General features: G+C 48.6%; 1 protein-coding gene across 2 annotated transcripts in view; it reads right to left on the reverse strand.

Annotated features, from left to right (window-relative positions):
- LOC144144431 (uncharacterized) overlaps positions 1 to 23,962 on the reverse strand; it is a 319,951-nt gene that overhangs the window by 82,378 nt on the left and 213,611 nt on the right. For both annotated transcript variants that reach the window (XM_077675870.1, XM_077675871.1), the window contains one exon: positions 9,228 to 9,266. In XM_077675870.1, coding sequence (XP_077531996.1) covers positions 9,228 to 9,266 — 39 coding nt within the window. The remainder of the gene's footprint in view (positions 1 to 9,227; positions 9,267 to 23,962) is intronic.

A 23,962-nucleotide genomic window follows, 5' to 3' on the forward strand; every position in this document is an offset into this window, starting at 1 on the left:
GAATTTGCCGCCTTCCGAACATTGCGGGAAAGGGGGCAGCGAAGTCGTAAGGCCAAACGCTGTCTCAATACGCTGGCTGCGAACGTTGCGCCCACCGTCTTGTACTTCTCGCCGCACGATTGCCGAGACTTCGCTTGCCTCCACTTGATAACGCATTATGACGCTTCTAACTCGCCTCACTAACTTGGCAATGTACCAAAAATATGACCCCGCAAGCGCACTTCACACCCTTACGTAGGTGTTGGTGTTGGAGCGAGACCTACAGGAGCATTGAAAGGCGGTTCCCCGACAACGGCTAGATAAGCAAGCGCAAAAACTGATGCTCATTGCGTTATCCTTTGAACGCGATTGGCTGTGTATACACCGCGCACAGGCTGTTGCCAGCACTTTTTTTTTTTTTTTTGTCTCAAATGTACCCAGTCGCGGCAGCAGCATGTGCACCCGAGCGACGCCCAGCAACGAGGCTTTCTCCCTACCTCGTAGGTGCTGGCTCGCTCCTCGAACGCATGGTGCAGGGCGAAGAGGCTCATCTGAGGAAGTTGCGCTCGGGGAGCAATGACGCATTGCAGTAACTAGAGGCACTTTGTTACGAGGTTCGTCGGAGACGGCGGTGGCGAGAAGTTTCCATTATCCGTTGAGCGAGGTAGACCAATTCCCGTAATGAGCCGCGACCCTGGGGAAACAAACGCTCGCGCTCTTGAAACACAGCGGTCCACAAAATGAGCTGCGCTGAACACTTTCCGCTCATATTCGGCTCGCGAGAGTGCACTCAATTTGCGAACATCTCACCAGCGAGGTTTTCTCCTTCTTCTTTGGTTATAATTTCAGGCTGCGTTCTCTTTTAGTGCTCTAATGACGGATGGCCGGCAGTATATTACTTGGAGGGCGAGCACCGTACCGTTAGAGAGATAAAGGCTGGTCGCTTTGATGTGCAGATTTCTCCGCTCTGAAAACTAAGCTTTTAAGTCGCGATCAAGAAAAACGGAAAGAGCGAAGTCCGTGTGCCGCGATGCCGCATACAGGAATGCTTTGCCGGCGCTTTAATAACCAAACCTTATATTTGCTATTCTGCCGAAGCTGCATTACCGGAATGTAGGGACAGAGCAGAGCACCTTATGATGCTCAGTTTCTTTTTTCTTTTCCCTGACTTGTGCCTGTTAACATGGGTGCTCGCGATAAAAGCGCGGGCACCAGCAACTTCATTTTGTAAAACAAAGAAGCACTGAAGAACGAAAAAAGTACTGCACCTAACCCTGCAAAAAAGCGATTAGTCAAGATAAGCCCAATAAAAAACAGCACTGGATGAATTGCATGTGGACTGTCGAAGACGGCGTTCAACGCGTCAAAGAAACGCTCATATAAAAATCCCGGGCCATCTGCACTAACGTGAAACCTTGGGAGGGGCTAAGCATGCAGTGTATAAGCGTAATCTTAGAGTCTTGACGTTTTTGCCAACGGAGATGAAACCGTTTGGGGGGGGGGGGGGGGTAGAAGTGTGCAGCTTTGCTGTAAAAGTCTCGTCTTTGAAGCACAAAGCTCTTTAGAGCGAGGCGTAAACGAGTGTCCCGATGTTTTTCTTTTTTCTTTTTAGTACGCGTTACGAAGACCTCCAGCGTGAGGCGTACACGAGTGTCCCGGTGTTTTTTTAGTACGCGTTACGTTCTACCGCGAGGCGTAAACGACTTTCCCAGGGTTTTAGTACCATGACTACATGAGACGACGCTTACGACGACGACATGAGACGCCGACCGCCCCAGACCCTAAGGGGCTTCGCCCCTAATAAAGACAACGCCATTAACAGGAGTTTACGAAATTTGGTATCGTACAAGCTTCTCAGAAGAACGAATGAACCATATAAATACCTTTATATTACCACGCTCTGTATATTGTGCTTAGCGTTCCAATTAAAAAGTAGCTACCCCCCCCCCTTTTTCCTTTTCTCGCACGCGCAATCACTCACTCACTCACTCACTCACTCACTCACTCACTCACTCACTCACTCACTCACTCACTCACTCACTCACTCACTCACTCACTCAAAATCAATCGCTCACCCACTGCACGGTGTATGTCATGCCTGTTTCGCCCCACACAATTCACGTCACAAATCATGGCGCGGAAAACTATAGGGCGGCCATTCCTGTTTTCGCGGTTTAGACATATTCTGCGTTAATAAACGAGTGCTACTTCCACGAGTGCTGTATTCGCGTCCTCGACGCTGCAATCTAACGATACGGGCAAACTTGTTCTCACAGTTAAGTGTCCAGGCGTTGTTGTGTTTTACTCCTGCCAAATTGTGCCTTCATTATCGGGGATCGAACCCCCGCCCTGTATCAGAAAGTACCGTCACTTGTAGTGAAGCAGATATATTGACTTGACTGCCTACCTCTATAGAAACCGACGCACCATGTTGGCGAAAACCGATCTTTCGTTGTTGTATATGTGAGAGTAATGGCGAGAAAGTTCGGCCTGGGGTGCGTAAAAAACACCCTCACGCGTGGCGACCAGATAAGGTGTCTCGCACCCATTTTGGAGGTGCGTGCAGACTTCTTTCGGGCTTGTCTGGTTGCCTCTTGTTGTTGTTGTTGCTCCACACGCAGTCGCTGTTTCGTACCGCACTTCCAAACAAGCCGCTGACGCGTCGAACACACGCGCGCGCGCCACGCGGCGTCTCCGCGACGGGCGAGAGACAGACGACGCGTCTCCCAGAGACGACCTCCCTCCGCCGTGCGTGGCCGTGGTCCGGTTGCTGGGCTGGGCGCGTGCCACCACCGGCGGGGGGCGTCAGACGTGCCACGATGAATGAACTGCGCCCGTGGTATTCCTGGAAGGACTCGCAGACAGCCGGCTGCTTCCGCGTCTCTGCTGCCCGCCTCCTGATGGATGCCGCAATACATTTCAGCCCCGGTTTCGTCAATGTGTAACGCTCTTTATGAAGACGAGGCTGCGTCGACGCAACTTACGCCACGATTGCCTTGAGCTCGTCAAATAGCCTTAACGAGACCAACGAAAACACCCGTGGCGTTCGTTCCCTTGGACGATGCAACGGGCCGCAGCCTGCACGGTTTGAGGCGATCGGGAGACGTACCTTTTAAGATGTGTGCTAAGGTGTTGGGAATAATTATGAAGCTTCCTCTACCAGAGGCGAACCACCATGGAGCCTAAAAGTTAGCTCTCAGTGCGGACAACATTAATGGCATGCCTGGAAACACGTTCACTTCCGCGTTGAAAGTGTAGCCACATTCATCAAACGCTGCTGGGAGCCAGAAAGCCTGGAATGGTAATGTTCGGGATGTTATCCTCACTGGTAACCACCAGGCGGACTAAGGAATAAAAGAATAAAGGTAAAGGAAAGGCAGGAATGTCAACCAGGCTCTCGCCTAGTTTGCTATCCTACACGAGGGGCAGGGGAACAATGGAAAAAAAAAAGATGAAAAGAAGGGGAAGGTAAGGACAGAGCGTGAAGAGGTGTGGCCAGCGTTACGACGCTATAAAATCACAGTGAAAGTAACATGCTCGTTACTGAACTGCAGTCCAGCTGTCCCGTAGTTCTGGTTTGGTGGCAAATGCAGTGTATCGGCTCCCCGCTTGCAAACGTTCGGCTTGCGACGAAAAGCAAGCATTTTGCAGCACAGCTTTGGGCGTCGAAATAGCGAAAGTCCACTTATTGCGAGGTTTAGGTAAAAAATGCCGTGCATGACAGTTCGTTCTGCAACCAGTTCCGCTAGACAAACTTTACCCCCTTTCTCCTTCTCTCTCTCCCTCACTCACTTACTCAACTAAAGCAGAGTGCAGAATTACCCCTGTCACATTATTTAGTCGTAAGTAAGATCAGTCATACTCTGAATTCACCATCCAACACCGGGCCGGTGCGCGATGTGTGAAGCAGTGCGCGTTTTTGTAGTACGGGAGCACGCGGGCGCCCCGCAAAGCATCGCGCCAGAAGAAAAAGCGAGCCACGAGAGAAGAGCCCCCGAGAAGGGCAGTCGGGGCGCGCTCGCGCAGCGGATGTACGCAGGTCTCGAGTCGGGAAAAGGAGCCTGTTCACACGGGAAGAAGAATATGAACGCGGCGGTTGTTCGCCCGAAGAGGAAGCCAAGACGGACGACCCACTGTCATGGCTGCACGCAGACCCGCAGACACGTGCAGACAGAACGTTTTGCCGGCCTTTTTTTTTTCCACCGTGTTTCCTTTTCCTTTTCTCTTTTTATCTTCCCTTCCGCTTGTTCCTTTTCAAACACCGCACCGTCCCCAGCGTTCATTTTCTCCTTCTAATTTCCGGACTTACCGTTTTCTTTCTGAGGCCATCTTGCAACGGTTTCGAAATTCCGTTGACTCAACAATCTGCGTGCTTATAATGTGTAAGCTACGTGAGTGTTCACTGCTTACGTACTATTTGAGTGCTGACATCAAGCTTTGGCCATTTGCATAGACAGCCTGCTATAATCGTTGGAAGCGGAAGGAATTGTGTGTTTATCAGAAGAAAAACGTAGTTTGGTATTATATTCCATCCCAGCAAAAGTTATATTCGTTCATGTGCGGGAGCGTTATTGGTAAAAGCGGGCACAAAATAAGATTTAATGGTCTTCTGTCAACAGCAACTCGGACAGGATGTGTTGACTGGTCTGTCCTCGGGAAAAAAAAATGGGAATATCCCTTGGCCTGGACAAAAAGCAACGTATACAGTGCTTTGTACGGCGTAGAGTGGAATTATGTGCGAAGCAAGATGAAGAAAGCAAATAAGTACTGCCGGGAAAGTGCTTCCTGCCGCGGTGATGGATGATATTGATGATGACTTCGGGCGGGATGATATTCGTGCTTAACGTTCACTTGCTCAAAAAGACGACCACACCAGAGGAGAACACACGACACAAAGCGTTTCCTGTCGTCAGATCTCTTCTGGTGTTATCGTCTTTTTTCACAAGTGAGTGTTCACTGTGGTAAGTGTCGTTCGTCTTCTCACACCGCCTAGTTGGGAGATTCGGCAGACTGAGAGAAAAAACAATGAGCGACGGGAGCTTACAAGGAGAAGCATAGCATCATGACAACAACGAGAATACCACAACCTAACACACTCGTTCACCTGTGTCGGATACAAATCCACAGGGACGAATATTTTAAGCATAACTAAGCGTCCCCTTCCATCCTCCTCGTGTATATGCTTGTGCGAGAAAGCACATCTCGGAACGTACATTCCGTGAATGCTTTACGCCTCGCAAACATTCCAGAAACGTTCGGCGAGTTGGAGTATACCTCCAAATGTGGACAGGAAATGGGAAAGTTGAGACATGGGCCTTCAAGGAAGCTGCTTCTCGCTCCACTCCTGCCATATATAGAGGCGACGTTGCACCACCTGCAGCTGACGTCTGGACCTTCAATGTGCCGGTGTGAGGTCACCTCGAGAGAGCCTCCGCACAAGGCGTACCCTCGCCGCTTCCACGTGCTGCTGCCGGACCCTCGAAGGGGCCATGCAGATAAAACACAAGTTTGGTTCATTCGAAAGATTGACTCGTTAGAATCACGCCGACAACAATTTTAACGCACACTTCGCTCAAATAAGCTATTTAATTACGGAAAAAAGGAATGGCCTTGCGACCAACTAGATAATTTCCCGCAACAGAACCTATGATGTCATATGTGCCCAGCTGTGCGATTGGCTGAGGCCGTCAAAAGCAAACGCAAATTAGGCAGGGCTTATAAGCTTGCCGAACGAGCTATTTGCGCTTAAATGTAACGCATATTCATTTTACAGCAGTAAGAATGGTGGGGTAAATAATTAGAGTTACGAAAATACACGTAAACATAGAAGTACCGGTGCGCACTGCTGTTGGTACTGGGCGCACTATGCTTGCCTTATCTGCACTGCAGTCCGCCGCTTTGGAGTCTTCTTACACGACACTGGCCGATTGGAGTAAGCGACGTCCTCTTACGTGACCCTGTTTGTCGAGCATACCACATGTTTCACGAAACGATTACTTTCTACCGTAACAGAAACAGGCCAGACACAAATACGGTCGAAAACAAAGCAACGGCTAACAACGGTCCATGGATGAGTACGGTAGCGCCCTCTAGGATGACTGACGGCAAGCAAGACTGCAGAACCACGGCCTCCGCGATCGGCGTCCGGCGGCCGATCGCGGAGGCCGTGGCAGAACAGAATGACGCAGTGGAAGTTCGTTTGAATACGCGTACCTATGACTTCTTTGCTGACGTCACGAAAACAGACGATTTGGTGGGAGAATCAACATTTTAGCCTAAATTGATTGATTTTTCACTGAACACGGCACCATTTGCTGCCGGACAAGCGCTGGGGGCACTATGCAACACGAAATGTTTCGAATGAAACAAACTTGTATTTTGTCTGCATGGCACCTTTAAGGCCTCACAGCGACCGAAACTTTGACACAGCTCATTTTAATAAAGATATAATCTTCCCTCCCTACTTCCCCACTATTTTTCAGCAGCGGCCCGCAAACTGATTTTTTTTTTTGGCTGCGAAATGGGCCACGATAAACTGCAAAGAGGAAGAAGGATGCCTTGCCGTGACAACGAGTGTTTTCGAAGCATGCGCTGCCCTCACGTGCTACCAGTTCGAAGCTGTTCACACACGCAAGAAATATGGCCCAGAAAAACAGCAACAGAAGACGCAAGCCAACGCAAAGTACAGCACACACGCAAGTTGCGCCCACGAATTTTCCTTAGCAACCGTTCCTAAGAAAAATTCATAGGCGCAACTCGCGTGTGTGCGGTGCAAGGCGGCAGTCGACAACATGCCTTGCTGGCCTTCTTTTAACAGCATGCTTTGGCAGCTCGCGCCAGAAGTCTTTCCGCTCGTCATTCCGTAACGCGTGACACGATGCGTGGCACGCTAACTTACGGTCTTTAAATAATAGCAGGTGTTTTATCAAATAAAGTGCCCTAGGCCCTCGGGCCAAACTCCAAGGCGAAGACCCGCAGATGTGCGGATATGAGCTGCATGTTCGGGTATGGTCCCCTAGAAAGAACACTTGCACACCGGCTGACACTCCCCACAAAGAAGTTCCTACCATTTTTTTATCTGTTTTAACGTCGGGGACAGGCACATAAATACACCATAAGGCATTACGCGCGTAGTAACAGCCAGCGCCCAGGGCTGCAGTCGCAGCAGCCACATGCCACGACACAACCCGTTCGTAAATCTGCCTCCGAGCTATCCGTAATCGAGGCGACCGTAACCACCGCAGTTACTGCCTGCCAGCACATCCGCGTCATCACTTATGTGGCGAAGCACAACACAGCGACACATCTGTGACGGTATACGCGGAGCGACAGCAAACGGCCACACAAACCCTCGGGCGCCAGCGAGAGGCCGTTACGAGCACCGTCGAAATTCGGTCACCTTCGCCCCCCTCCTTGGCTTCCGTTATCTCCCGATCCCCCACCGCCCTTCTCTCCCACGGGTTCCCAGGCACGCAGCTGTTGCCCCTGGTTGGCTCGCTAGCTTGCTTTCTCTCTTCACTCTTCAAGCCGAGCAAACCCCGCAGGCGCTGCAGAGTTCATATTCTCACTGCGTGCTCCGGTGGTTCCTTCATCGCAGTCCAGGTATACGCGTCGTGCTCTTGTCGCTATCGCCTCGTTTACTGCGGGCACCTTTCTTTTTTTTCTCTTTTCGTGCGTCTCATTTCTATCTTTTATCGCTATCCGCCCCTCTCTTCTGCATCGAACTCGTCAGTTCATTAGAAGCGCCTGGCACAGCCGCTAGCACCGCGCTAGCACCCGCGCATCGCATTTGTCGCACTCTACTTTTGACGCGTGTATTTAGCACGCGCGTGGTTGAGCGCCCGCGGTCTTCTCTGCCCCTCGCTTCTTTCGAAGTGTTGCGCATATATCTGAGGTTGCAGGTTCAAATGGTCACCGACTACGAGCAGCCCTTGCCGCATGTTAACCAGCTATAAAACGCAAGGTATCGCGCTTTGAAGTGAAATAATCATGTCATAGCCGCTACATAATTTAGGCGCACGCAAATCGCGGCAGGTTCATTTTTTCCCCCTTCAGATTCGACGCTGACGGCCCTGCCACCTTGCCGAAAACTAAAATATTAGATGTTTTTTTGTGGTCTTTATTTATTGGGGTATCGTGGAGCGATGGCCGGTCTAATTCCTGTTGTTACGCGCGTTGACGACACTAAAAATGCAGCTGAGAGTTGTTCTCGATGCAGGCAGAAAAAAAAAATGAAAGGAGCGGGAGACATGACACCGTCCCTCTTGAAGACAGTTGCGGTTCCTTTCGTCAAGAGCAGAAGAGGAATGTTAGGAGTGGGATGACCGTCACTGCTTCCGATGATTTGCCCACGAAGGAACCATTGAATTGTGCTAAAATGAACCGGTGGTCAGCTTCGTAACACTTTGTCCAGATGGGCATTCACGATTAGACACTTAGTTACACGGCCAAATCCAAAATACTACATGGCGTGGGACTTTACATTTCTCGCCTGCTAGCACGCATTAGGAAGAACCCGAACAACATGCTTGGCGATTCCTTTTAAAGCCCGTGATAGAGCGATAGGATTGCATCGAAAAATGCCAGAAGCAAAGAGAAATAATAGTGGGTCAGCTTGAATGCAAGCTGAGGCTGGGCGCACAATGTGCGGTGAAACACGCGCTCATCCTTCCGTGCACACACGTCACCGTCGCCACCGGGGAAAGCGTGCGCGACAAGCCACCGCAGTTGCGAGCCGTGACCCTGAACGACATGGGATGGATGCGGAGAGAGGAGAAAATAATCATCGCGGCCGCAATCAGGAGACCGTACCCCCCTCTACCGCCTCTTTCCACCAGCCACGACAAATTGTTGGCTTTTACCCGACTTCTTCGGGAACACCGCTCGGAGCACATCTGTGACATTCCTTTTTCAACGTCTAATTCGTACCACTCGATTCGTTCAGGCGCTCTGGGGACTGCACTTGACAAAGCAGTCCGGGAAAGGAGCCTTCGCGTTTTTTTCCCCAAGGCTGGTACGGTTTTTTATTCCTGACTTTACAGACAAAACACACGCGCACGCACGCGTGACCTTTTCGAGAGCGCGTGGGAATTTGTCCGAGCTACCGCTGTGGGAAACTTCTCGCGTGCTCCTGCGCGGGTGCCGTTCTGATGTTGCCCGTCGCCCATAGCGTGCGGTGTCGGATGACTTCTGTGAACGCGGGGTTGTGCGGGGGAGGTTCATTAGGAGGGGGTAAAAGAGACTATTACCTTAATTGTCCTTCCAGGGCTCCCAGGGCCGTTGCTCGCCTGAGGAAGAAAAAAAGAAAAGATACAACAGTTAAACACACACACAAACCGGGATGACAAAGTAACCTCTACTATATATATATATATATATATATATATATATATATATATATATATATATATATATATATATATATATATATATATATATATATATATATATATATATATATATATCAGGGTGTCGAACCGAAAAAAATACCGGTTCGGTTACGGTTCGGGTTCAGGTGAAATAATTTCGTTCCGGTTCAGTTCCGGTTCGACAAAATTATGTGCCGAACCGGTTCGCGAACCGGTTCGGGAGCTTGAACCGGTTCGCGAACCGGTTCGATGAATTGAATTGTCACTGAAATTAGAAAAAAAACATTTAGTAGTTTAAAGCGACAGTAAAGTCAAAACACAAACAAAAATTCAAAATGCTGCTGTTCCCCAAGGGCAGTGGCGCAATTGCAAAGCAAACTTTAAATAATCACGAGATATTAGAAAAACAGATGAAGTGGTGACGATTTACTACCTACTTTCTCGTCCAGACTTTATGTTGTCCTAGCGACTATTCATAAAGCCACCGCCGAGAGATATGACGGTGGGATATACAGGGTGTCCCAGCTATCATGCACCAAGATTTAAAAAACGAGTAAAGGCGTAACTCGAAAGAAACCAGGTGCATAATGTTTGCAGTACTGTGAAGAAGCGGACAGTATTTTTTTCTTTAATGACACTTAATTAACTAATTGTAATTAATTATCTAACTCGAGTAATACTCTCCTAATCACTAAAGTGTCAATGAGGCACTTCAAGGTAACCACGAGGGGCATCAAACTGCGGTATTTTTAGCGATGAACTAATTGCGTACACATTTATTATGACTGATAAAGGAAACCCGCGAAATATGAAAAATACCACGTGACGGCGCCTCCGCGCGCACCGTAAAGCAACGCCCTCAAACAGGCTGCCTCTGAGTTAGCCAGAATGAAATAAACAAAAGAAAGAAAGAAGAAATCGCGACCGAGTTTGTTCCTTATCTGCACACGCGTCCCGGGAATCTTGCTGTTGCTGCTCCTTCCATGCATGCTATTATCAAGGTGATGCGCTGTCTTTTCGGGCGGATAACACGCGAAGCAGTTGCTTTCAATCAGCTTTGTTTGGGGACGCTGCTTTACAATGCGCGCGTAAGCGTCGTCACGTGGTATTTTTCATATTTCGCGGGTTTCCTTAATCAGTCAAAATAAATGAGTACGCAATTAGTTCGTCGCTGAAAATAGCGCAGTTAGATGCCCCTCGTGGTTACCTACAAGTGCCTCATTGACACTTTAGTGATTAGGGAAGTATTTCTCTAGTTAGATAATTAATTACAATCAATTAATTAAGTCTCATTAACGAAAAAATTACTCTCCGCAACTTCACAGTACTGCAAACATTATGCACTAGGTTTTCTTCGAGTTACGCAATTTCTCTTTTTTTAAATCTTGGTGCATGATAGCTGGGACACCCTGTATATTCTGCCCTTTCATTTTTTGTTAAAATCGCAATCGTCACTATGGAATCGCCTAACACGCTTACCTTGAAGCCTTAAATTTAGGTCTGCGTACTGGCGTGTTGAAATATCAGCGCTAATTACCAATGGCGTACATTTTTTTTAATATTTGTAACAAAACAGAACAACCCTACTACAGGCACATAAATACTACCAATGAATTAGATCATTTGGTCACCCTGAATAATTTGTTAGCTGTCACCCTATCGAATGTGTTAGCCACACTTTTGTTAAAAGTAAGCTTTAGTTAACGCTCAGTCACTGCATTATTTCTCTGACCACTGCAATTCCTTTTGCGAAAGCTATACTGGATGTGTGCATTACAATCAGTATGTCATCGTACCGCCTGACCCCCGGCCATCGTTCCGTGTGCTACATTGCGTAATCTTATAACAGATTATGCTGTTACAAAATGAAAGGGAAATTTTACGCGCGGAGCATAAGAAGAACTTTTTTGGGTAGGCGCTCTTTAATTCGTCCACAGCAGTACTCCCCTCTGACCTGCCTCGGTGGCTCAGTGGCTAAGGCACTGCTGAGCGCGAGGTCGCGGGTTCGATTCCCGGCCGAAGCGGCCGCTTTTCTGATGGAGGCGAAAAGCAAAAACGCCCGTGTGTACGCAATTTCGGCGCACGTTAAAGATCCCCAGGTGGTCAAAATTAATTCGAAGCCCTCCACTACGGCGCGCCTCATCGCGTGCTGGGTCGGCGCGTTAAACCCCACAATCAAATCAAATCAGTACTCCCCTCCGGATCGAGTAGCAGTAGAAGTAATGTAGCGAGTTGGGCAGTCAGTACAAGTGCACCTTCGAAAAAAAAGCAGATCTGAAAGAGAAAAAACTGCAGAACAAGCAGAAAAGATGATCGCTCGGCGAATGGGACAGTGTGAGGTACCGGCCGTCCTTTCTGCACGTGTCATCTGCTTTATTACTGTTTCTGCTTCCAAGACAAGGTCGAGGACTGCAGTTTCTTGCCAAGAGATTAAGTGCGCACCTTAACAGTTTTCCCTGACATATCTGTTGTTATTTGTACTTGTAAAAAACGGAGCTTGTCCACTGTACTGTCCTCAAAAATGGTCGTGGGTAAGGGACATCGAAGCCACTTGTAGTCAGCATCAAGTGGTTTAGCCACTGAGCCGCTCCTGCGGTCAAATTTGTCAAATATTACAATTTGCAGGTGTCGGACCTTTTAAACAAATTATGAAATGGAAAAAGTTTGCACACATCGGGCTTTCGCTGCTGCACACTGGAGCACTCCTGCAGCCTGATTGCTCCACTAAAGTTGCAGCTAGGGAAGGGCAAAGTCGTTTTATATCCCCTGCAAGCTGCGGAGAATGACATTTCCTTTGGTCAGCTTCCACTACGCTCGCGCTTCCAGCAGCAACAGACCATTGCTACATTGGTGCTCATTCATTTCCCTTGTTGTTACATAGAGTGTGATAGTGTTCAATTGTCTGGAGGGGGAAGTGAGCGAGCAGGTACGAAGTTGATGGTACGTGAAAGAAAAAAAAGCCTGAATTGCATTGACTGTGCAATGTCAACAACAGAGGGTCGAACCGTTTCGGCATGAACCGGTAACCGTTATTTCTTTTTTCGGTTCAGTTCCGGTTCGGGTTCAGCGTGCTCAAAAAATAACGGTTCGGGTTCAGTTCCGGCAAAAATATATCAGTTCCGGTTTTCGGTTCGGTTCGGTTCCGGTTCGACACCCTGATATATATATATATATATATATATATATATATATATATATATATATATATATATATATATATATATATATATATATATATATATATATATATATATATATATATATATATATATATATATATATATATATATATATAGCGAATCAGAATAGGAAATGAGGGGCTCGTTGAAAATGAGACAAAATAAGACAGAAATAAGAATTGGCAGTCAAGACAACCTCAGAAAGCAAAGGGGAGGATGTAGTACGTCAAGGTAAAGAATTTGGAAAATAAGAAAGTGGAGAAAAAATGCCCGCCAGGTGGGATCCGAACCCACGACCTCCAGAATACCGGTCTGGTGCGATAACCACTACGCTACCGGCGGGGCTACTTAAGCCTCCACTTTCTGGGCTATTTATGTTCACGTGTTTTTGTTTCCTGCGCTTGGGGGTGGTAGCCAGCGCCACTCGGACTACTCGGGGTGAAGGGGACCTTCTTTTTAACCCCCGGGCCGTGACTCGAGCGCCTACGACATGTCGAGAGTGGTCGACCAGCGTTGAACCCTCTTGAGCTAACCTTGGCACCAAGACTTTGATTTGATTGATTGCAGGGTTTAACGCGCCGACGCAACGCAGGCGATGAGGCGCGCCGTAGTGGAGGGCTCCGGATTAATTTCGACCACCTGGGGATCTTTAACGTGCGCCGAAATCTCGTACACACGGGCGTTTTTGCTTTTCGCCTCCATCAGAAAAGCGGCCGCCGCGGCCGGGGATCGAACCCGCGACCTCGTGCTCAGCAGCGCAACGCCTTAGCCACTGAGCCACCGCGGCGGGTTGGCACCAAGACTGCCAGCACAGAGGCCCTCGCTATGCATGTAGCGAATCAGAATAGGAAATGAGGGGCTCGTTGAAAATGAGACAGAAATAAGAATTGGCAGTCAAGACAACCTCAGAAAGCAAAGGGGAGGATGTAGTACGTCAAGGTAAAGAATTTGGAAAATAAGAAAGTGGAGAAAAAATGCCCGCCAGGTGGGATCCGAACCCACGACCTCCAGAATACCGGTCTGGTGCGATAACCACTACGCTACCGGCGGGGCTACTTTAGCCTCCACTTTCTGGGCTATTTATGGTCACGTGTTTTTGTTTCCTGCGCTTGGGGGTGGTAGCCAGCGCCACTCGGACTACTCGGGGTGAAGGGGACCTTCTTTTTAACCCCCGGGCCGTGACTCGAGCGCCTACGACATGTCGAGAGTGGTCGACCAGCGTTGAACCCTCTTGAGCTAACCTTGGCACCAAGACTGCCAGCACAGAGGCCCTCGCTATGCATGTAGCGAATCAGAATAGGAAATGAGGGGCTCGTTGAAAATAAGACAGAAATAAGAATTGGCAGTCAAGACAACCTCAGAAAGCAAAGGGGAGGATGTAGTACGTCAAGGTAAAGAATTTCTTATTTCTGTCTATATATATATATATATATATATATATATATTGTCGCGAAGCCCCCGTTCCGTTTGCTTGTTTCAATTTTTTAGCATCCCTCTTCGGCCACCGAGGCCCAGCTTTTCTAAGAAACGCAGTCGGAGTGTGTGTGTCGGCCCGTCGGCCGACCCGGGAGACGCGGCTCTCGAAGGGGACCATCGGCGAATCTTGTGTTACACGCGCGCACTGGCGTCTCCGACCCCCCGTTGCGCGCCTACGCGGGCCGCTATGTTCTCCGACCCTCGGTCTCGTTCAAACGGCCGCCTGTCTTTTCTCCTTTTCGAGTTTGTATACCTTTACTTTGTTCTCACCAGTAATTCTTTTGCCAGAAACGGGCGCCTTCGAGTTTGAACTTGTGTCTTCTGTGTGTGATGTTTTCCTTTTCCCTTTGGCGGGGACATGTTTGATTGGAGCTAAGAAGCGTCTTCCTGATTGGCTGCGGGTGTGCCTAAGACTTGCTCCCGATAGTCCGCACACGCTAGGATGCGCTTTTTCCCCCAATGCGTCCCCCCAAAGCAAATATAACGCGGCCCCTATGGCGATTGAGGGAGAGCAACACCAGGAGAGCCGCTTGCTGTCGATCGGCGGGGCCAGACGCCGGGAGCCTTTCGCCCGCCAACCATGTTTCGTTAAGTGCTCTGAATCTTTTGACTGTCTTTTTCATCTATGTAATAAGTGTAATTGTTTCAAGTTTGTATATGCTAAATGTCACCAATGTCATCCGGAAAGTAAACAAGTTAACCGTAAAACTTCTTCGACGTTTCGACTTTTTCCTTCCGATCTTCATGCTACAGTAGCGGCAGTATGTAACCAAAAGACTACGTTACATATATATATATATATATATATATATATATATATATATATATATATATATATATATATAGAGAGAGAGAGAGAGAGAGAGAGAGAGAGAGAGGAGAACGATGAAACTTTGAAGATCAAGGGCAAACAACACAGAAAACTTTGGACAATGCACAAAGCGGCGCGACGGCGTGCGGCCGTTTGAAGCGTTTGATCGATTGCTGTGAAAATGCGTCACAATTTGTGTGGTGACATAATGGCGGGCAAGTACCAGTCTCAAATCTAACTCGTCACTGAAGCGTCGTTCACGTCACACAAACATTCGAAGGGAGCAAGCGTGTCACTCCTTCCCAACATGAAACGAGGCGAGCTGTGTGCAATGATACAACATTCTCTTTTAGACTAAGTGGATAGTTGCGCACGCAAAGATAAGTTAGGCGCACTTTTCTTCAGGCAGTGCACCATTGGTGAAGCTGGCTTATATTTGCATGAACAAATTTTAAACGTGGGCGCGCTTTTATTTATTTATTTATTTATTTATTTATTTATTTATTTATTTATTTATTTATTTATTTATTTGTTTATTTAATGTACCCTCCAAGCATGCTCCGATGCCCAGTTCCGGTTACCACTGCAGGGATTGTGTACTGCACTACTGCTCAGAGGCGAATCTAGAGTGACACCACGGAAAACGAGGAAGGGGGTATGGTGCGGTGAATGTGGCAAATGACGACGAGAAAGGAAATGGCACGCACTGTAGGGTTGGCAGTTTTACTACCGGGGGTTTTTACACGAGATGGTGGGATCCTTGCACCACTGGGTCGTTGTCGGTACCTGTAGGCCTGTGTTCCAATGCTTGTCATGAACGAAGGAAGGAAGGAAGAGTACAAGGAAGGCCGGGAGGGGTTAACCAGGAAACTGTCCTGTTGGACCCTACGCATTGGGAATGGGGATACGGGAAACGAAAGGGAAAGAAAGGCCCGCGGTATATATTAAACGACAGATGAAGAGGAAGAAAATTACTTCGATACAATCAGAAGTGAAAAAAATGCAGACTTTATAACCGGTGCCGCTTTATGTCAAGAAAGTTCAAGCTTACGAAATCCCACGAGCACACATCTTGTCTGCCGGAAGGACATGACAACGTAGAGCTAACGGAAAACCGCTAAAGAGAGCGAAAAAAAATTAGTCACGCTTTACTGACCTAACGTCGCAAACGCTGATGTAAACAGCGAAGCTTCGTGGCGTTCGCTAATCGCAAGGCTAGGCTTCATAGAAATTCTTAAAGCCAGCAAATCGATTCCCGTTCGAGCGTCAACTCTCGCTAGCGCTCCCGACGGGCGGCTTCTTGTTCCGGAGAGCGCACGACCTTACCCACTTTCCGAACATACCAAGAACGACCTCCCAGCGCACTGGTCTCTACGGTTGAAACCCTATCTAACGAAGTTACCGGGAACCGCGGATTATTTCGTTAAACCGAGAACTTCGTAAAATCGGGACCGTCATTTCACAAGCGGTTGATTCCATAAATTGAACGTCTAAAGGGAGCCGCATCCCAGCAGCCACCACGACATCGTAAGTGCGGCGGCCGAAACGCTCGCCTGCCGATAATTTAGCAAAGCGCACAAGTCCGCGGTGAAAGTGATAACACGAAAGCGCTAGTGGTTCTGCGAGAGAGGAATTTATTTCCTGACAAAAAAGCCCGTGATTTCCGCTTGCATGATCTCCGTTAGCGTTAGGCGGACAAATTTGTCGTAGCACGAAAGGGCGTTCAACGCGTCCTCGCCAGAGCAAGTCAGTGGCGTCCATCACCTGGTCTGGAGCTGGCACAGGAGCTTGACCAGTTTCTGTGTCATCAGCATCTTCTGACAGCTCTGCTGCGCCGGAAACGAATTGTACAATTTTTCATCGTTCAAAGCATCCGTTGTGTCGACGTCTGCGTTTGCGTCGGCGCCCAGATAGTCGTATAATCTCAGATCTTCGTGGCGTTCTAACAAAACGCATTCGAAATTGCTTTTTTTATATAAATGCTGCTTCATTAACCTCATTAATCATCCATGAACTTCATTAATCAAATACTTCATTAAATCGAGAATGGCGCTAAATTTATTTCGTTAGTTCGAGTTCATGAAAGCATTGAATCCAAACCATTGAAATCATTGAAACCATTGGATTCAAGGGGGAATCCAAATTTGTTATGTCGAGAAATTCGTGAGATCGGGTTTTGTTAAATCGAGTTTTGACTGTATATGCGCGCTCCTTGGAAGCATCTCTTGGGAGCGCGCTGTCCGATTGGTCGACACCTCTCTTCTTTTTGATTACGCCCACCTGCGCTTGGCGCCCGGTCCCCCTCTCCCCACTGCAGCTCTGTTTGGCGCTTGCTCTCCCTTCCTCCACTGCGCGCTGCGCCTGTGCTGGGCGTTTGCTCTCCCTCCCCCTCGCTAGGCTATGCCCTCTCCACACCGCTGCGACCGCGTCACCACGCCTTGTCCCATGAACGCCTCGACCAAGAGCAGCTTCGCTGTTAGAAGAGGTGAGTTTGTGTAAAAGAAGGCACCCCTAGTCCAGCGCTGCGGCTATGGCAGTGACAGCCGACTCCGCCCGTTCTACTCCGCCCGATCTGTCGCTCGTCTTGAGCTCTGAAATCGGTCACCTACGCATCCGCATTTGCGAGGGGGGCGCCAGGTGTATGCGGGAGAGGAGAGAGAGGGAGGTAGGATTGCAATTTAGTCGCAAGACCACATTTTATGATGACATTCTGGTGAAGCTTCAGCTTTCCCTTATTTGCGCATCGCGTGAGTAGTGCGAAGGAAATGTCTAAACATTGTTCAGTGCCGCGCACGATGTCCGCGTGCTGTAACGCCTTAGAAGGAGCGAGCTCCTTTGATATGCGTGCGTGCCTGAGTGCTTCTCCTGGGCTAATGCAGCGGCGCCATGAGGAGGGAGTTGTCGGTGGATGACCATTCGTTGGTGCCCGGATGATTAAGTTCGTGGGTGAGCCCATTACAAGACTCCTCGCATCCCCCCCCCCCCCCGTTCTCCCCCTTAGCCACTCCTTTTTAGCCACTCCTCGTCATGTATGCTACTGCAAGAATAAAATGGGGCGCAGAATGCGCATTATGTACCAGATAACGGGCGGTCTATAGCGGCCTGACACCGCCACATCGAGGGGGGGGGGGGGATGGACCTTGAAAACACTATTCCCTATGAAGTAAAAGGCGATTCGATTCGAGGTGCAAAAGTCAGCTCCTCGCGAACGCCGCAGGCCACGGCGGTCTTTGCCCGCGAGGCGAGTCTTAGCTCCTGATGTGTAGGCACCTGCACCTGCACACGTGGACACACGCGTTCGCCTCGTCGCCGGCAAAGGGGAACAAAACACCGCGCAGACCCATTTGACTCCGCGGAATTCCCCTGACGCTGATGCACGCGCGCGTGGATCCAGAAAGCGGACCATTCGCTCTGACGACGACGGGAGGGCAGCAGTGCGTCGGAAAGAGTCGGATCGTCGCTCCCCGACGCCGCTTCGTTCCGGCACAGTCGGAATGCGAAACCCGAAACGAGAAAATGGCACCGCGGCGCGCGCCCAGCCGAACGGACAGTGGACGCCGCGCACGTCCAAATGCCTTAGGGAAGTTTTCTCGCTGCACGTCGGCTTGTCGCCATGCGAGCAGGCGGGAAAGCCTCACGGCTGCATTTCTGACGTGTCTCGAAGTTTGCCGCTCGGTATGACGCAACTCGTGAACACGCTTATGACGTCATAAACGCGGCGTGGGCACATTCTTGCTTAGGCGTTGTTTCGGCTCAGTCATCCCTTTCCCGGCTCCCAGCAGAGCAGAGGGGAAACGCGAAAAGCAATCAAAGCGAGAAGGAAAAGGGGGAGGCACTGATTTCATGGTCGATTGGGAGGCGCAGCTATTTCGTACTGTTTTCGTTTGTTTGTGTTTCTTTTCTTTGTTTCCGTTTTTTTTTTTCGTTTCGCTGCTTTCTGTAGCGATACTCTCCTTACAACGTTCTGTATACCAGGCACAATCTGAAGCAGAGATTTAAAAATAATGTCTAAGTAGTTTCTCACCAAGATGGGTAGTTTACGCGCGCGTTGTAATGCATTAAAATGATTATCCACGGGTCTGGTCACGAATAAAATAAATCCCCGTTGTGACAGTACCTGTGATGAACTCCGTAGTGACATTCATCATCATAATAACCAGCCTATCTACGCCCACAGCAGGGCAAATGCCTCTCTCATTAATCTCCAATTATCCCGGTCCTCTGCTAACTGCGACCAATTCATCCCCGCAAACTTCTTGATCTCATCTGCCCATCTAACTTTCTGCCACCCCCTGCCGCACTTGCCTTCTCTAGGAATCCACTCTGTTACCCTTAATGTCCAACGGTTATCTTGCCTTCGGATTACATGCACTGTCCACGCCCATTTCTCCTTCTTAATTTCTACTAATACGTCCTTAACACGCGTTTGTTCCCTGACCCACTCCGCTCTCTTCTTGTCCCTTAATGGGTATCATCTTCCGTTCCATTGCTCGCTGAGTCGTCCTCAATTTAAGTTGAACCCTCTTAATGAGCCTCCACGTTTCTTCCCCAGAAGTGAGAGCCGGTAAGATGCAGCTGTCATACACTTTCATACACTAAGAAGAAAGTGACATTATGGAGGGTGCCTTGTGCGAACTTATGCGGCTCACCGCACAAAAGAGTTTCGGAGTGGTTGCGGACCTTCGATTCCAGCTTCACTGGGAGGGACAGTGACGGGGCAAATGCATGAACGTGAATCAGGCGAAATGATTTCGTTCTGGTCCCCTGAGGTTGCGTGCGCGGGTGCAGTCACTGTCTGTGGCCAGCAAGTGTACTGGCCTGCTGCACGGTGAACCTGGACGACGTTGCGCGCTCGCCCGAACATCCGTTCAACTCACTGCAAGCAAAACTGACGAAGCTGCGGACGTGGGAAGCCAAAGAAGTGTCACAAGTGGGAAGGTCGCTTGCTCAAAACAGTTGCAATCCTGCCTCTGCAGCAGTCAGGCAAGAGAAAGCTGACAGTGACACAGCCGCCATCGCAGAACAGTCATCATAATACATATTTCACTGACTTGCATGAATTGGTATTCATGAAGGCGATGTTTCAAACAATATTACTAATAGATTGCTGAAGAAGACGTGGCCGCAACTTCCCCGATATTAAGCCATTCATAATTTGAGTAATTTCCACTTCGGTCGGGAACGCAGGAAGGGCAATCCAGGCGCGGCCGCACTGTTTCGAGCGCGTCTAAATGGTCTTACAGTTTATTTAAAAAAAAAAACGATAGTCTTTCTTGGGCTACTTGAACGCGAAAATTCTGGTCTGTCTGCCTGTCTGTTTGTCTGACATTCTATTCAGCCGCCCGGCCAAAGTGATGCAGATGCTGCACAAAAGCTTTATATACCCACAGCCAAATCTAAACGTCGAAGTCCGGTGGCAGTGATCATACTTGTCAACATAGTGCTGTTCTTATATCGCGGTTCTCGTGCTAAGGCAAGTATTTGGAATTTTTTCAAATGTGTTAAGATAGCATCCTGTTCATGCGTTGTTTATATTCTTGCTCTGTATTGCCCTCCCTGCATGGGCCAGCATCTTGGCCTGCAGTATGTATAAATGTATGAATGAAAAACATTGTTGAACAAGAACAAGACGATACGTTTATCTGGAGCAAGACATCAATACATAAGTGATATTCGCAGTGCTTTCTTTATTAAAAATGCTCGGATGGTTGATTTAGTGAACGATACGTCCAGAACAATACGAAAGCGGTCGCCCGTGGTTTCCCTAGCCGCATTTTACGAAATCAAACGGCAACAGTAACGGAAGGTTTCACACGACAGTTTTCACGTTCCGCTTGGGACGCACGTGATGTAGGGTGCCTCGATTCACGAGCGTCTTCGCCGTACGGCAGCGCTGGCATCTAGGCATTCGGCGTGGAGCAATAAAACGCGGTAAATTTAAATTTACTTGAGCAAACCGCTAGCGTGTTTATCTTGGGAGGAGCGAGACGGGAGACGAACAGCATGAGAGGGTTAGCAGAAAAGAAACGGGAGGCGTTTACTTGGCAGGGGCGCCAGACGACTATCGTCTTTCGTCGACATTCGCTACGAAGTGAGCAGATGCGCGGCCAGTTTTTGATTTACAAACATGCTAGCGGACCGGACAAACACGCAATGAAAAGATAACAACAAAATATGGAAGTTAGACAAGTTGCCTTCTTGAGTATACGTGTAAACTGTATTTCGCGATGTAAATTAAATAAAAGACAATTTTTTAAGGCTACCGCTTTAAAGGACCGTTCTGCAAAAATCTGGCGCCGGCTTCTGACAAAAAAAAAAAACAAATAAAAAATGGCCAAAACGTCAACGTACGCGCCGAGAATTCTCATCCCATTGGAAGCCACAATTCTCAAATACTTACTCAAGGGGGTTAGCCAATGACGGAGACACCTGCCGCTAGAAGGATACGGCGAATTCACCAATTCCCATTTGGCTGCGATATCAACACACCGCCCAGCATTTCCATACCAACTCCGATGCGTATGAGATAAACGTGTTTCCCTAATATGTCATTGGCATGCCCACAGGCATACGGCGAACGTTACCCGACTACAAAAACATTTTGAAATAGCTTTGCGCGTACAGTGAGAAGCTCACGAAAGAAACTGCGGCTGTTCCAAGGTTTTTATTTTTGTTTTGCTTAATCAGACACTCCGTACTCTGTTTCTGTTTTCCATTCTACGCTTACCCTAATACAGACTGTCGAATTTCGTTTCGTTTCTTCCCGCACGTGAAAAAAAAAAGAAAAAAAATTAAACCTTATCTTCTTTTCAGGTCCCGTTCATAGGTACTCAACGACGATACAAAGGGCAGAACACAAAGGGGGGCTCAGACATGGAGGCACCTGCATGTCGCTCTTTGTGGCATCTCGATCGACTTCGACTCCCTACCAGGAAATTTAACCAAATAGCGACGGCTTGGTCATGTTCTTCCGTTGCCGCAAGACCGTATACACAAAACAGTGAGCTCGCTTGCATAGGTAAACATTGTTACTGCCTCTCTCTCCTCCTCACGCCGCAGGGAACAGGAGCTGAATAGAGGTGCTTCTTTGCGCACAGACCTAGGCGAAGCGTTCGGCGATGCGTGCAACGTCGTATTCCCAGGAGGCATGAGTGACTCTAAGAGTAAGAGAGAAAACCACACTCGAGATGTTTATACGAAACCTTGGGATCTATCTTTTATATGCCGTCACGTAGCACTATCAGGTCGGGACATAATTTAAAAAATTATCACCAGATATATCAGATATCGGGCTATATCAGACACGAAAAAAGGCTATATCAGAAAGGCTATATCAGGCTATACCATTATGTCATACGACTGACGCACACGGTGGAAAGCGAGAAGGACCGAACGAAAACTCCCTGTCGAAGTGAGAGAAAAAATGATCCAGTAATTTTTATCGCAACAATTTCGCCTGAACTCACTTCGCAGGCTTACAATTTTGCCGTGACTAACAGAGACGAGAAAACAACAATCGAGGTGTTTTGTCGGGAGCGTCAGCCGCATAGAGCGCGGCGGCATGGCTCGAAAACACGCGCGATACTGGGGAAGGCGACAGCCGTCGTGAACAGCGTGAGACTCGCGGCACGCCAAGGTCGTGAACTCCTCTCGCTCTCTCGGCGCGGGAAATGGAAGCAAACAAAAGCAGTGCGGAGGAGACAAGCCAAGCGGAGCACAGATAATGGGGGACCACCGCGCTCTGGAAATTCCTCTGCCGGGGCCGTCGCCCGACGAGCTCGAGGAAAGAGATTTAGCGGGCCAGGCGGCGAACCGTACACTTGTCCCACTACAACACGGCGGCACTCTCGCGTCGCTTAATAATAATTGTCCCCTTGACACGTGGCAAGCACAACTTGATGGCCCCTGGGACTCCTCACGGCTCCAGAGACCTTGCTCCCCTAGAGGCTTTCCATAAAGCACGCCGAAATAGAGACCAATATTCGCGCGACGTTCTTGACACGTGCCGCAACAGCGCAAAGAAAAGAGAGGGTAGAAAGATAGAGGGCGGAGCGAACACCGGGGAATAGATTCGACGATCCACCGGTATACGGGATGGAGCAAGAGCAACGACCGACGAGGCACGCGTTAGCATTAGTTTTCTTTTTCTGCTAGTTTGCGTGCGTCTGTTTCAGTCATCCATTAGTGTTGAGTAACGCACCAACGAGAAGCGGAAACAAAAGTAAGTGCTTACCAAGTGAAGTTTTAGTGCGTGGTGTGTTAACGGCGCATCAAAGGATGTTTACCTTTCACCGGCAAAGAAGGGACGCCGCACGCCAGTAGTTCAAACGGGCCGCTCATCCTCTGATGAAAATCAGTCTTTCGTGACTCCGTTTATTTTGTTTCCTTCATCTCCCGTTACCTCTCTTAGCAGCCTCACCTCATTAAGGTCTGTGTGATGGCGGACTGCCGTGCCAGTGCGATGTATTCTGGTGGGATGTAAACTTCAACATCGCCAAATAACTACGGGCGAAAGAGGAGCAAGCCTATAGGTCGAACTAAAAGAAATGCGCAATTCTGGTTAACATTAGTTAAGAGTGTACTTTGGCACAAGTTGGAAGTATGCGAACCGGGTATCAAGGTAATTTTTTTAAAAAGGAAACGTGATCCTGTCAATGACAAGTTCGTATAATACCTGTAATCAGTATCAAACCGAAGATGATGGCAACGACATACAGGCGCTCGGGTAAAAATATGGCTGGCAACAGTGAGTGGTTTTATCCTTTTACGATCAATGCGCAATGAAAAAAAAAAAGTGGCTCCAATCCACGCTGTGAAGGTGGTTGGACTGCGAAGCTGTAAACGACACCCACAGCGATTACCCATGCGACGTCACTTGAATTCTCACACGTGGCTCTACAAAGAGTGAAACCGGAGACAAGTCAAGTGTACTTAATCATACTTTCTATTACTTCACAACGAAATTCACGACTGCTTTATGTTCTTCTTCTTCTGACTGTTCTTCTGGCGTCTTTACTTTCCGTGGTCTACCCAAGGTAGCCTGGCATGAACTGAAGGAGATGCTATACCGGTCGGTCTACCTTTTTATATATGAAAGAGTGGTGACGTCACTACGTTATTTTTTTGCTTTCGGGTACTTTCGCACTCGG

The sequence above is a fragment of the Haemaphysalis longicornis genome, unplaced genomic scaffold (genome assembly GCF_048455015.1).
Source record: "Haemaphysalis longicornis isolate Haplotype H1 unplaced genomic scaffold, Haemaphysalis longicornis Haplotype H1 scaffold_7, whole genome shotgun sequence".
In the NCBI taxonomy this organism is placed as follows: Eukaryota; Metazoa; Arthropoda; class Arachnida; order Ixodida; family Ixodidae; genus Haemaphysalis; species Haemaphysalis longicornis.